Below are 14,470 nucleotides of genomic sequence, written 5' to 3'. Positions count from 1 at the left end.
AGGTGAAATATTAGACCAATATCTTAATTCTTCTAACTTAATTTGCCACCTATTAACTTCAGTTTGTCGAAATATTGTGCCCTTTCCTGCTTACTAACTCCTTCTATATATGGTTTAGCAGCTTCCACACATTTTTCTCCCGTGGAACCGTGCAATCCAGAACCGTGCAATCCATGCTGTTGTTTACATCCCAGTATGGCCAAGGATCCGGGTAACTGACCAAATTGTGAAACTCAGCAAACCCTCTATAGTAGGCTACTATTAGTGTACTATACTGTCCCACTAGGTGTCTAATATCTACCTTCCTGAGCTACAGTTGATAAGGAAGATAATATCTAGAAGAGGTGATACTCAATTCATTATTTTGCTGGCTCAAGGCCAGTCAATGGTTTATTATAAATTCTTAAACATCTTAAACAAAATGTCCTTCAATGATAATGAATCAAAAAACAATGTACACCACTCTCAACAACAACTGCAATGTTAATATAATTATTTTTAACATTAAATGTAAGTTCAATATTATAAATAATAAACAAGATTATTAGCTCAAAATGTTGTCTGTTACAACTATTAATTTTCTCTAGATTAGCCTGAATTCTCAGTACGAATTGAAAAAAATTAAAGAACATTAAAACATCCTTCAACGCTTTTAACAAGAACCAGTGTGGCACATCTGTAAAACCTCTACATTAATTATGTTTTACTCACTCGTACTGTGTGACAATTTTTTAAAGGTTTGGTGTCAAAACAGTAACCCAAAGGGGAAAAGAAGACGTACTTACAGCAATAGAGAAATTATATCCTATAATTGTTTTTAGATTGGCATAATAATTATCTACAGGTCATTATAACTTGCACAAGAATTCCATTTCCTTGTTTGTAGACTATGTGGGTTAATGTCCAAACGTAATTTCAGTTGTCATCTTTGAGTGTGGAAAGGAAAAGACCAGCTTGAAATCCTTCCGTAGGATACTAACTTAACGTACGAAGAGCATTTCACCGTTTTATGCACTGTAAAAGGTAAGCTTCATAGTCGATATGTATATCAAAGGTATAGGCTAAATATTCAATAATAATGTTCTAGATTTTAACGCAGTTTATTGTTCGTGCTTTAGTTTTCAAAGTCAGAAAGCCGCTTTCTCAGAGCGAAATAAATGTTTAACGTTCAACAAACTTATTAAACGTTATTAAATTGCAGTGATGAAATTAAAGCCTAAGTTTAATTATTTATTATTTCAGTCATCCTGTGTCGAACATTTCAGTTTCAATTCTAGTGAAATGGTCTGGTTTCGGAAGGGCGTCTCTAGCCTATGAAAACTAGCGCTGTAGGCAAACACTGTTTATGATATAGATTCTTCCATGTGGCTCCATCCTGAGCTCCATCAAATAATGTTAACGTCAAGATATTACAACGTTTAAAAAAGTAAAAATTTATGTTTTTGTGCATAACTAAAAGATCTTTAATTTTTTTCTGTATGTCTTTTTGTGTAGGCTTAAAGATGCATAAAGTAATGCAAAAAAAGCTCAACGTGAACCCCCTCACTTCTAATTTAACAGAAGATCAAAGAAAGCAACTTTGTGGCTTACTGGGGAATGTGGATCTGACTCTTCTCTACAAAGCTTCAGTTCATGGATATCATGCTTCTGCCTTCCACCAGCGATGTGACCGTCAGGGTCCCACTTTACTAGTAGCCTACAACCGTTCAAGCTACATCTTTGGTGGATACACTAGTGTAGATTATGCTCAAAGTGGGCGGTATATCACTGATGAGAAGACTTTCATTTTCAGTTTTCAAGGAGGAGCCCCTGTTTGCTTTAACATTATGAGTGGTGGTAATGCACGTTATGATGACGCTGGAGGGCCCAACTTTGGCGAACAATTGCACTTTTGCTACAACAACCAGGCAATTGTGTATGATATAGGAGATGCATTTTATAGAGGGAATAATGCATTTAATTATGGTTCTACCACACTATATGGGAATGATAATCAGCTAAGTGAATGCGAGGTGTACAAAGTGGAACAGAGTAAGTCAAAATTCAGAAAACAATGTTTATCACTTACTGTAGTTGTGTACAGTAAATTATGTACATCTATTAGTCTATTCTTTTGAAATGTACTGCTAATAACGTTACTGTGAAAAGTTGTATAATTAACATTTTTTGAAAATCCAGTTCCTCAGATCAGTGTCAAGGTAAAGCCATGGAGGAATGTTCTGTGGACAGCTAAGTAAGTTTTCATAGAGTGTTAGTTGATTTGTTGATTTCAAAGAGTATTGTACAGTAATAAAATTGTGATCTCTGTTGTAGACAAAGAGCAGCGCTCATGGAAATGATAAAGAAATATAAACCCCTGATGACATCTGTGAGTCGAGTCAGAATCCTGATGATCGGTCCTGTAGGTGCTGGAAAATCCAGCTTCTTCAACTCCATCAACTCCATCTTCATGGGCCGCATGACCAGCAAAGCCATGTCAGGATCTGCAGGGACAAGTCTCACCACACAGGTATGGATTCAATAAAAATACAGAAAAGCTCAAGCAACGTCTCTTGATGATTTCAGGTCTTGATGTGATTCTCTTCTTGGTTGGTAGTTTCGCACATATCCAGTGAAAGACGGTCGTGAGGGAAAGCCGTTGCCATTTGTGTTGTGTGACACCATGGGACTCGAGGAGCAATCAGGTGCAGGACTGGATATTGAGGACATCAGCAGCATTCTTCAAGGTCACGTACCAGACCGCTATAAAGTAAGTTCACTCATCTCCAAAATGAATGAAGGTTGAAGAACTAATTATGTTTGTTTCATGCTAAATCCTCATGATTCAGTTCAACCCTATCACACCGTTTCAACCCGATGAGCAAAAGACCTCCAAACCTGCATCTCTACAAGAGAAGATCCACTGTGTGGTGTACATGATAGATGCCACCAAAATCTCCCTCATGTCTGACAAACTACAGGAAAAGCTCACCACCATACGCAAAAAAGTGAACTCAGTGGGTGAGTGAGGTAACAGCACTTTAGGATATATCAAAGATCAGTCATAATCTAGTGACTAACACATTATTTTCACATTTCAGGCATTCCCCAGATGGTTTTGATGACAAAAGTAGATGAAGCATGTTCTGAGGTGGAGAAAAATCTTCAAAACATCTATGCCAGCTCCTACATCAAGTCAAAGGTGAGATGCGGTCACATGATCACATGGTCTATTTCTACAGGGCTCAGAGTGAGTGAGATGTTGCTTTGTCTGTGCAGGTTCAGGAGGTGAGCTCTTGGTTGGGTGTGCCGGTGTCTTGTGTGTTACCGGTGAAGAACTACAGTCAGGAGCTGGAGCTGGAGCTCAACTGTGACATCCTGCTGCTCACCGCTATACAACAGATGCTCAACTTTGCAGAGGACTATCTGGATGATGCTAGTCCTATGTAGGACAATTAATAAAGTGCCACTAGTAGTTTTATCAAGTTTGGAATGTAACATTTATACTCTGTTATTTACAGCTTATGTTTGTGGTATATTATATATATATATATATTCTTCTTACACCACAGGCTGGACAAAATTAAATCTTTCTTGGTAAATGGTTGAGTGTAATACATTACATACCTAATCAAAGTTATCTGACTTTCAGTTATCAAGATTAATTTGTTTTGACACAGTATAACTCTGAGTTCTTGTCATATTTTATTACCATTTTCTAAACGATAGTGAATAAACTGTGAGAGTGTGAGAAATGTTGAAGGTGTCTGAATAAATTTTGGTTTGACTGTATGGATCAATATGACATCTTAACATTGTTATTCTGTTCTGTTTGTTCATTCTAGTTCTTTCAGAATCATACCCATTCAAGAAAAGGAAATGCAAAAAAAAGTTCTTTCTTATCACTTAAACTAGCCTTGTTGCTGTTGTTGCAGTTCTGTGCCACAATCAGGTTTGAAGTATAACACTAGAATGACATAAAAACTGTATAAGCATTGAAAAAGTGCTTCTTTGTGTGCTTCAAGTTTGTGTGTGCAAGATGAAAATTAAAGTTATCAAAACACATTTCAATGACTAAACAAATTTTACTCATATAGGAAAATATTTAATAATTTAAATTAAACTCTGCATGTGAGGTCTACAGAGTGAAGCTCAGTCTAACAGACAGACACTGACATGAGGAATTAAATGACTTCTGTTTTTCTGAAAGCCCTACACAAACTAACCACAGCTGATAAGTCGAAATCGAAACTGAAACTAAAACTAACTCAGCTCAAATAAAATTATTTTGTGCTATTAATTGTATATAAATTTTGCGTGTTTGTGCACTATTATTTATTTAAATATATAGTAAATAAAAAGAAAACGGATACAATAGAAAAAGAATAGAGCAAACTAGTGTTTTTATTTTGTTTTTTTGTTAATTGTATAATGCATTTTAAAAAAGATAGAAAAGATAGAAGATAAAAAGAATAGAGAAGTTTTTTAATGAATAGAAATAGAACAAAGAGATACATATATATATATAGAGAGAGAGAGAGAGAGAGAGGAAGAGAAGAAGGAGAAAGAGGAGGTGAAGGAGGAGGAAGTGGAAGAGGAGGAGGTGGAAAAGGTAGAGAAGAAGGAGGTGAAGGAGGAAGAGAAAGATAAAGGAGAAGGAAAAACAGGAGGTGGAGGAGGAGGAATAGGAAGAGAAGAAGGAAAAGAGAAGAGTAGAAATAGAAGGATGATGGGGAGATGGAATAGGAGAAAGAAGAGGAAGAGAAGGAGAAAGAGGAGGAAGAGAAGAAGGAGAAAGAGGAAGAGGAGGAAGAGAAGAAAGGAGGTGGAGGAGGAGGGGAATAGGAAGAGAAGAAGGAGATGGAGGAAGATGAGGAGGAAGAGAAGAGAGGGAGAAAGAGGAGGAGGAGGAAGAGGAGGAAGAGGAAGAGAAGGAGGTGGAGGAGGAGGACAACAACTACATGGAAGAGGAATGGGAAGGGCAAGGGCAAGAAGGTCTCAGGTAGGTGTACTTGAGACTGCTCTTTACTGTAAAGTTTGAGTACTGTACTCTGTGAGTACTGTACATAATTGGGCATTTGGCTTTAAAAAGATTTAGAACGTAACAACATATGCTGGTTAGGTAGGTTTTGATGCTGGTTTATGCTGGTAGCATAAACTAGCAAAGAACCAGCATAAACCTGCTAAGGACCAGCTTAAACTAGCATCAAAACTACCTAACCATTGCTGTTTTTTTTCACCAGGGTCGATATAGATCTAACATTTCATTTACGTATATTTACAGATATTTTCTTAACACCACAATTAAAATCTTGTGTGTGTTATAATTATTTAGTTCCTTGTTTGTAGGCTACTACGTGGTCACTGTCCAAATCCCGCAGTTGTCTGAAATATTTATGTACACTTCCACAACTTATACCCCACGTATGCAAATCTTTTAGGCATTATAATAACGCCATAGTAAGGGCAGAGCAGTGTTGTTTCATATGAGCTTGTCGTGAACGAATCCTGATCTTGTACGAAGAGCATTTCAGTATTTTATGCACAAAGATACCACTAAAAGGTAAGGTTCATAATCGCAGGGTATAGATATAAAGGTAAATATTTATTGTTAATGTTCTAAATTTGAAAACACAATTTCATCGTAATGATAAAGTTATTCGACAGTTGTTTCTCAGATCCAAATAAGTATTTCATTTTAACACTGTAAAAATAAAATATATAAAACTCTTAAAAATAAATAAACAAATAATCATGTTTTATTTATTCATTCTTTGTCAAACTGGTTTCATTTTCTATTCTAGAGAAAAGGTCTAGTTTCTGACAGGCGTCATTAGCCCATTGCTGTATGCAAACGCTGCTCACAAGGCTTGTTCATGTGGTTCCACCCTGAGCTCCATCTCCTATACCATGTTAAAAATGATTATTTTATATCTTATTAAAAAGTATTCTTTAAAGTAGAAATGTGTAAATTTGTATATGTTTTTGTGCATATATAAAAGTTCTTCATTTATGTTTCTATCTCTTTTTTTCTTGGCTTGAAGCTCAACATGAACCCCCTCACTTCTAATTTAACAGAAGAGAAAAGGAAGCAGCTTTGTGGCTTGCTGGGGAATGTGGAGCTTACCCTTCTCTACAAAGCTTCAGTTCATGGATATCAAGCTTCTGCCTTCCACCAGCGATGTGACCGTCAGGGGCCCACTTTACTTGTAGCCTACAACCGTTCAGGCTACATCTTTGGTGGATACACTAGTGTAGATTACTCTCGAAGTGGGCAGTATATTACTGATCAGGACATATTCCTGTTCAGCTTTCAGGGCAAGATCCCTGTGTGCATTAAAAGTAACAGTGGCTATAATGCACGTTATGATGATGCTGGAGGGCCCAGTTTCGGCCAACAGTTGTACTTTTGCTACAACAACCAAGCAACTGTGTATAATCAAGGAGGAAGTGCATTCACTGTTAATTCGGCAATAATGTATGGGAACATCACTCAGCTGTCAGAATGTGAGGTGTACAAAGTGGAGAAGTCAGTCATCAGTAAAGGTGTTTTTATATGCACATACAGTCATGTCATTGTCAAGAAGTTTGAGACTCTATAAATAATCTCATTTCCTATTGTTAACATTTTATTTAATATTTGCAAGGTTCTCAAGTGAGTGCTGAGGAAAAGCCATGGAGGAATGTTCTGTGGACAGCTGAGTATGTTTCCACTCAGGTTTTGAGATCTATTCTTTGCTCATTTTCTATTGTAATTTGTTGTAATATAAAAATGTGATCTGTTTTGTAGTCGAAGAGCACAACTCATGGAAATGATCAGAAAACAAAAACCCCTGACGACGTCTGTCAGCCATTTTCGCATCCTAATGATCGGTCCTGTAGGTGCTGGAAAATCCAGTTTCTTCAACTCCATCAACTCCATCTTCATGGACCGCGTGACCAGCAAAGCCATGTCAGGATCTGCAGGGACAAGTCTCACCACACAGGTAGAGATTCAACAGGATTATAGTGTTTCCTTTAAGAGCTCAATGAACGTCTCTAGATGAGTTTTGGTCTTGATGTGATTCTCTTCTTGGTTGGCAGTTTCGCACATATCCAGTGAAAGATGGTCGTGAGGGAAAGCCGTTGCCATTTGTGTTGTGTGACACCATGGGACTCGAGGAGCAATCAGGTGCAGGACTGAATATTGAGGACATCAGCAGCATTCTTCAAGGGCATGTCCCAGACCGCTATAAAGTAAAACCATAAAGATGGTTCAGTTTTCTCGATTATTAGTTTAAAGGTTGTATCAGAGATTTCTAGCCTGAAACATAAAGTGTCAAATTCAGTTGACCTTTCATTACGATTCGCTCGCTGCCTGCCCCATAAATTGTCTGTGAAAAAACTGCGTCTCTCTGGTCAGCCTAGGGTCCGAGATATGCCAAAAAAAACAATCGGCACTACCAACCTTTCCACAGATAAACAAACAGTGTTCCAACCAATCAGCGTCAGGGGTTTGGTGTTGTGGACTTTCGCTCCGCCTCCCTCACATCCCTGCACCAGTAGGAAAGTCCACAACACCAAACCCCTGACGCTGATTGGTTGGAACACTGTTTGTTTATCTCTGCAATAGTTGATAGCGCCGATTGTTTTTTTGGCATATCTCGGACCCTAGGCTGACCAGAGAGACGCGTTATTTTCACAGACAATTTATGGGGCAGGCAGCGAGCGGATCGTGAAGAAAGGTCAGCTGAAATTGACACTTTATGTTTAGGCTAGAAATCTCTGATACAACCTTTAAGTAAAACCTAAAGGTTCAGATTAAAGCTGTTCTTTAATATACTTAATCTTGAATGCTCTTGATTCAGTTCAACCCCACTGCACCGTTTCAACACGATGAGCAAAAGACCTCCAGACCTGCATCTCTACAGGAGAAGATCCACTGTGTGGTGTACGTGATAGACGCCACCAAAATCTCCCTCATGTCTGACAAACTAGAGGAAAAAATTGCTTCCATACGCAGAAAAGTGAACTCACTGGGTAAGTATGGTAATAGCACTTTTAGTTATATCAGAGATTAATTATAATCTAGTGACTAACACATAATTTACACATTTCAGGCATTCCCCAGATGGTTTTGATGACCAAAGTAGATGAAGCATGTCCTCTAGTGGAGAAGAACCTTCAAAACCTTTATGCCAGCTCCTACATCAAGTCAAAGGTGAGGCGTGGTCACATGATCACATGGTCTGTTTCTACAGGACTCAGAGTGAGTGAGATGATGTTTTGTCTGTGCAGGTTCAGGAGGTGAGCTCTCGGTTGGGTGTGCCGGTGTCTTGTGTGTTACCGGTGAAGAATTACAGTCAGGAGCTGGAGCTGGAGCTCAACTGTGACGTCCTGCTTCTCTCCGCTCTACAACAGATGCTCAACTTTGCAGAGGACTATCTGGATGATGCTGGTCCTATCTAGGACAATATAATAAAGTGCTATTAGTACAGTTTTATCTCCCTTTGTAGCTCATTACAATTTATACTCTGCTATTTACAGTTTATAATCTACTGTTCGTGGGATATTATATACTGGTCTTTGTATCTGAGGAACCAGTATCCTACTTGATATCTGACTATCTTGACTGTTTTCTTTTTCTTTTACAAAGCACTTTTTTTTTTTTAAATAAAGAGACTGTTTTTGAGGAACCACTTTTGAAAAGTATACATAATAAAAACAATTCTACACTCATACATTCTAAGGCTAAATTGCATTTATCATTTCTACATTTAAAATATATATTTAATAAAATTAAAATTAAAATTAAATAAATATACAGGTGCTGGTCATATAATTAGAATATTGTCAGGATGTCACCTCAACCACACACTAGAGTCACACCCTCAGAAGAACCTCCCACTCGTTCAGGATCACCTGAGTACTAATTACTAGCACCTGACTTCACTTACCACACCCTATATATACGCACTGCATTCAGTCACTCACCATCTGGTCTACGGATCACACCCCTTGCTATGCTGCTCCTCTGGATCCTGTTTGGACTCTGTTTCACTCCTCTGTTTCACTCCTCTGTGCCGGCTTACCACATTACCATTACCCAAGGACTGTTCAGATAAGACTATCCATCTTTCAAATCAACAATGCAATTGCCTGAAACTTACCTGCTGTTTACCTCTGTCTCTGCATCCGTCTGTGTGTGTGACAGAAGACCAGATCGTACCGAAATGACCACCGAAGAGGCCACTGCACCAAACCCTTTCACCGAACTCATCAACGCTGTCAAGGCGGCTCTCACACCATCTCCACAGCCGCCATCTGCCTCAGGAAGTCCCATGGCCATTCCTACAACGTTTGCTGGAGAAGCGGCTGAGTGCAGCGGTTTTCTACTACAGGTCGATTTATACATCCGGATGCAACCACAACAATTCCCCACGGACGATTCCAAGGTAGCTTTTCTTATCTCTCTGTTAACCGGCAAAGCATTACAATGGGCCAAAGCCATCTGGAATGCAAATAATCCCATCATTCATTCTTTTGAGCAGTTTACCAGTCATTTTTCCGAAGTATTTAGCACCACGACCAGTATACTCACAGTCTCAGACCAACTCTTCCGGCTACAACAAGGATCTTCTTCGGTGCACGAATACACTCTTCATTTCTGCACGCTGGCGGCGGCTAGCGGCTGGAACGAGATCGCTCTGCTAGGGGCTTACCGACAAGGCCTTCATCCAGACATTCGAGCAGCCATGGCGCTGTACGACGATTCCATCGGTCTAGAGACTTTTCTACAACGAACCACTCGAGTTTCCCAGCGACTAGCCGCCTGCCAGCCCTCACAAACCGCTCCTCAGTCCGCTATGGTGGCAGCTTGTCCTCCAGTACCAGAACCCATGATTATCGATTCCACTAGACTCTCCAGGACAGAACGTCAACGCCGTATCACCTCTGGACTCTGTTTATATTGTGGCCAACCCGGTCATTTTCTGCACAACTGTCCAGTCAGACCCCCACGTCCAGTGGTGAGTACAATTCAATCAGAAATACCGACTGCTCAACTTACCTTAATTCCATTAACAATTCATACTGCCGAACGCCATCTCTGTCTCTCTGCTCTTATTGATTCAGGTGCGTCGGGTAACTTCATCTCCCAAGACTGTCTAGAGAATCTTCAGTTACGCCGACAACGACACTATCCAGAGTATGCTGTACGAACTATTCAAGGAAAACCACTGGGACGTGGGCGGATTCGGTATTCATCACCAACTGTCACTCTGCAAGTAGGATTGTTTCATCAAGAAAGGATTAAATTTCTGGTACTGGAGCATTCCACCGTCGACATCATCCTCGGTCGTCCATGGCTACACATCCACCATCCAGAACTCCGCTGGGATCCTTGTGACATCATCGGCTGGAGTAAGCACTGTCTCAAGAATTGTATGTCCTCTCAACTACCTGTTTCTGGCTCTATATCCATAGCTTCTACAAAGATCGAAAGCCCCGATACTACCATCTCGGTCGAAATCCCAGCGGAGTACATGGACTACGAGGATGTATTTAGTAAGCAAGCTGCCACCCATCTTCCTCCACACAGGCCATGGGACTGCGCTATCGATCTGCTACCTGGAGCTCAACTACCCAAGGGACGGGTATATCCACTGTCCAACCCGGAGCGCCAGGCGATGGAGGAGTACATTCAAGAGGCTTTAGCACAGGGATTCATTCACACATCTACCTCACCGGCCGCTTCCAGCTTCTTCTTCGTGGGTAAGAAGGATGGAGGTCTCCGTCCCTGTATAGATTATCGACAACTCAATTCTCAGATAATTCAACAGCCTTATCCACTACCACTCGTTCCTGCCACCCTCGAGGAACTCCGCGGAGCTCGTATCTTCTCCAAGCTGGACCTGCGGAGTGCTTATAACCTCGTTCGTATTCGGGAGGGAGACGAGTGGAAGACGGCCTTTATAACACCAACTGGCCACTATGAGTATCTGGTTATGCCCTACGGTTTGTCCATCAGTCCCTCAGTCTTCCAAACGTTTATGAACGAGGTGTTCCGGGAGTTTTTACATCAGTTTGTAGTAGTCTATATTGACGACATTTTGATTTACTCCCGGAACCAGGCCGAACATCGCCAGCATGTCCGTCAGGTCCTCCAAGTCCTACGTCAACACCACCTATTCCTGAAGCTGGAGAAGTGCGAGTTTCACAAGACAGCGGTACAGTTCCTGGGCTATAACATCAGCTCTGAGGGTGTGCAAATGGACCAAGAAAAGGTGCAAGCCATTCAAGATTGGCCTCAACCCCACACCATCAAGGAACTGCAAAGATTTCTGGGTTTCTCCAATTTCTTCCGCTGGTTCATCAAGAATTACAGTTCCATGACTGCACCTCTGACCTCCCTCCTTCGTGGACAACCTAAACATCTTAGTTGGAATTCCCCTGCCCTCGAAGCTTTCCACCAACTAAAGAAGATTTTCAGCACTGCTCCTCTTCTGCACCACCCGGATCCGGAGCGTCCCTTCGTGGTCGAAGTCGACGCATCTACCATCGGCGTCGGAGCAGTGCTGTCCCAAGCGGCTGGTGACTCCTCACTCCTCCATCCCTGTGCCTACTTCTCCAAGAAGCTGTCCTCGGCGGAGCAGAATTATGACGTAGGCAACAGAGAGCTATTAGCCATCAAGCTCGCCTTGGAAGAGTGGCGTCACTGGCTGGAAGGGGCTAAACATCCAGTCACGATCATCACCGATCATAAGAATCTCCAATATCTCCGAGAGGCTAAACGGCTCAACCCAAGACAAGCCAGATGGGCCTTATTCTTTACTCGATTCCAGCTGAAGATTACCTACCGTCCCGGATCAAAGAACATACCCGCAGATGCTCTATCTCGACAATTCTCCAGTGATGCCCCCATTGAACCTGACTACATCCTTCCCCCTGAGATCATTGTTAGCCCCATCCAGTGGGACATCGACACCTGGATCCAAGACGCCACTCTCCAAGAGCCTGCTCCGCCTGAGTGTCCAGAAGGTAAGATCTATGTCCCAAGCTCCCAACGACAACACCTTCTGGACACGGTACACCAATCTCCGGGCTCTGGACACCCAGGTAGCAGAAGGACCCTCTCGCTGCTCCAATCTCGTTACTGGTGGTCCAGTATGGCCCGAGATGTCATCAGGTACGTCCAGAGCTGCTCAGTCTGTGCCACAACTAACACCTCTCGTCATTTGCCCGCAGGAAAGCTGGTGCCTCTCCCTGTTCCAGAGCGACCCTGGTCCCACCTCGGGGTTGACTTCGTGACGGACCTTCCCAACTCTGAAGGCAACACCTGTGTGCTCGTTATTGTGGACCGATTCTCCAAGGCGTGTAAACTGGTTCCCCTACGAGGTCTCCCTACGGCCTTGGAAACCGCCGAGGTCCTCTTCCAGCACGTCTTCCGTCACTTTGGTCTCCCCGAGGAAATAGTATCGGACCGGGGTCCTCAATTCATCTCTCACGTATGGAAAGCCTTTTTCAAATCCCTCGGTGTGTCTGTCAATCTTTCCTCAGGATATCATCCGCAGACCAACGGCCAGACTGAGAGAAAGATCCAAGAGCTGGGACGTTACCTCCGGGCCTACTGTTCGGATGACCAACACAGCTGGAGCAGGTTCCTCCCGTGGGCCGAGTACGCACAAAACTCCCTACGCCAAGATACCACCGGCCTGACACCCTTCCAGTGCGTGCTCGGTTTTCAGCCTCCGCTGTTCCCCTGGACGGAGGAACCCACTCATGTTCCAGCTGTAGACTACTGGTTTCGAGAGAGTGTGGGACTCAGCTCATCGTCACATCCAGAGAGCCATCCGTCGACACAAGGACTTTGCCGATGCTCACAGGAGACCTACTCCATCATACCAGCCTGGAGACAAAGTGTGGCTCTCCACCAAGGACATCCGGCTAAGGCTACCCTGTCGCAAGCTGAGTCCCCGCTATATTGGTCCGTTCGAAATCCTGAGGCAGATCAATGAAGTCACATACCAGCTTCAGCTCCCACCCAGGTACAGAATTCACCCCACCTTCCACGTATCACTCCTGAAACCATTCTTTCCCTCTGCCACAGAGTCCACCGGAGCTGAAGCTGGACCTCCTCCTCCAGAGATCCTGGATCAACCGTCTATTTACACCGTACGAGAGATCCTGGATTCCCGACGTCGAAGGGGACACTTGGAATATCTCATCGGCTGGGAGGGGTACGGACCTGAAGAACGTTCCTGGGTGGTTAGAGACGACGTACTTGATCCTCAACTCCTGGCTGATTTCCATCGAAACCACCCAGATCGTCCTGCCCCTCGCGGTCGTGGTCGCCCTCGACGTCGGAGTAGGGCGTCGGGAGCCGCCCCTGGAGGAGGGGGTAATGTCAGGATGTCACCTCAACCACACACTAGAGTCACACCCTCAGAAGAACCTCCCACTCGTTCAGGATCACCTGAGTACTAATTACTAGCACCTGACTTCCCTTACCACACCCTATATATACGCACTGCATTCAGTCACTCACCATCTGGTCTACGGATCACACCCCTTGCTATGCTGCTCCTCTGGATCTTGTTTGGACTCTGTTTCACTCCTCTGTGCCGGCTTACCACATTACCATTACCCAAGGACTGTTCAGATAAGACTATCCATCTTTCAAATCATTGCAATTGCCTGAAACTTACCTGCTGTTTTAATAAACTTACCTCATTTTTATATACACTTACCTCTGTCTCTGCATCCGTCTGTGTGTGTGACAAATATCTTCTTGATTTATTTCACTAATTCCATTCAAGAAGTGAAACTTGTATAATGTATACAAATAATTCCACACAGACTGATATATATTATTTTGTTTATTTCTTTTAATTTTGATGATTATAACTGACAACTAATGAAAACCCCATTCAGTATCTCAGAGAATTAGAATATTGTGAAAAGGTTCAGTATTGAAGACACCTGGAGCCACACTCTAATCAGCTAATTAACTCAAAACACCTGCAAAGGCCTTTAAATGGTCTCTCAGTCTAGTTCTGTAGACTACACAATCATGGGGAGGACTGCTGTCCAAAAGACGACCATTGACACCTTGCACAAGAAGGGCAAGACACAAAAGGTCATTGCAAAAGAGGCTGGCTGTTCACAGAGCTCTGTGTCCAAGCACATTAATAGAGAGGGGAAGGGAAGGAAAAGATGTGGTAGAAAAAAGTGTATAAGCAATAGGGATAAGTGAGCCGGATTAACGCAAAGGCAAACTAGGCACGTGCCTAGGGCCCGATTGGCGGGAGGGGGCCCAGACAGAGGGACACTTTTTTTTTTTTTTTTTTTAAATGTACAAATGTCCTATCTACAATCTATTTCAATATTTATTAATTAACTAAAAATAGTGACGATGTTTATCTTAACCATAGACTTACATTGTCATATTAACGCCAGCCCATGACTGTATAGAGCGGCGCCAGCCAGTCAGAGCCATACAGAGCGATTTGTG

General features: G+C 42.4%; 2 protein-coding genes across 2 annotated transcripts; both read left to right on the top strand.

Annotated features, from left to right (window-relative positions):
* The first annotated feature begins 195 nt into the window (after nt 1-195).
* Nucleotides 196-3,429, top strand: LOC141338077 (interferon-induced protein 44-like). Its single transcript, XM_073843641.1, has 8 exons — nt 196-211; nt 1,495-2,031; nt 2,179-2,233; nt 2,314-2,509; nt 2,597-2,749; nt 2,829-3,000; nt 3,081-3,181; nt 3,259-3,429. Exons 1-8 carry the CDS (start codon nt 196-198, stop codon nt 3,427-3,429), a joined length of 1,401 nt encoding a protein of 466 aa, XP_073699742.1.
* Nucleotides 3,430-6,029: 2,600 nt separating this feature from the next.
* LOC141339211 (interferon-induced protein 44-like) lies at nt 6,030-8,427 on the top strand. Its single transcript, XM_073844838.1, has 7 exons — nt 6,030-6,525; nt 6,627-6,681; nt 6,770-6,965; nt 7,063-7,215; nt 7,827-7,998; nt 8,079-8,179; nt 8,257-8,427. Exons 1-7 carry the CDS (start codon nt 6,030-6,032, stop codon nt 8,425-8,427), a joined length of 1,344 nt encoding a protein of 447 aa, XP_073700939.1.
* Nucleotides 8,428-14,470: the final 6,043 nt, after the last annotated feature.

Source organism: Garra rufa, chromosome 7, assembly GCF_049309525.1.
Source record: "Garra rufa chromosome 7, GarRuf1.0, whole genome shotgun sequence".
In the NCBI taxonomy this organism is placed as follows: Eukaryota; Metazoa; Chordata; class Actinopteri; order Cypriniformes; family Cyprinidae; genus Garra; species Garra rufa.
The sequence above is the reverse complement of the archived record's forward strand: the minus strand, read 5'-3'. Positions and strand labels throughout refer to the sequence as shown.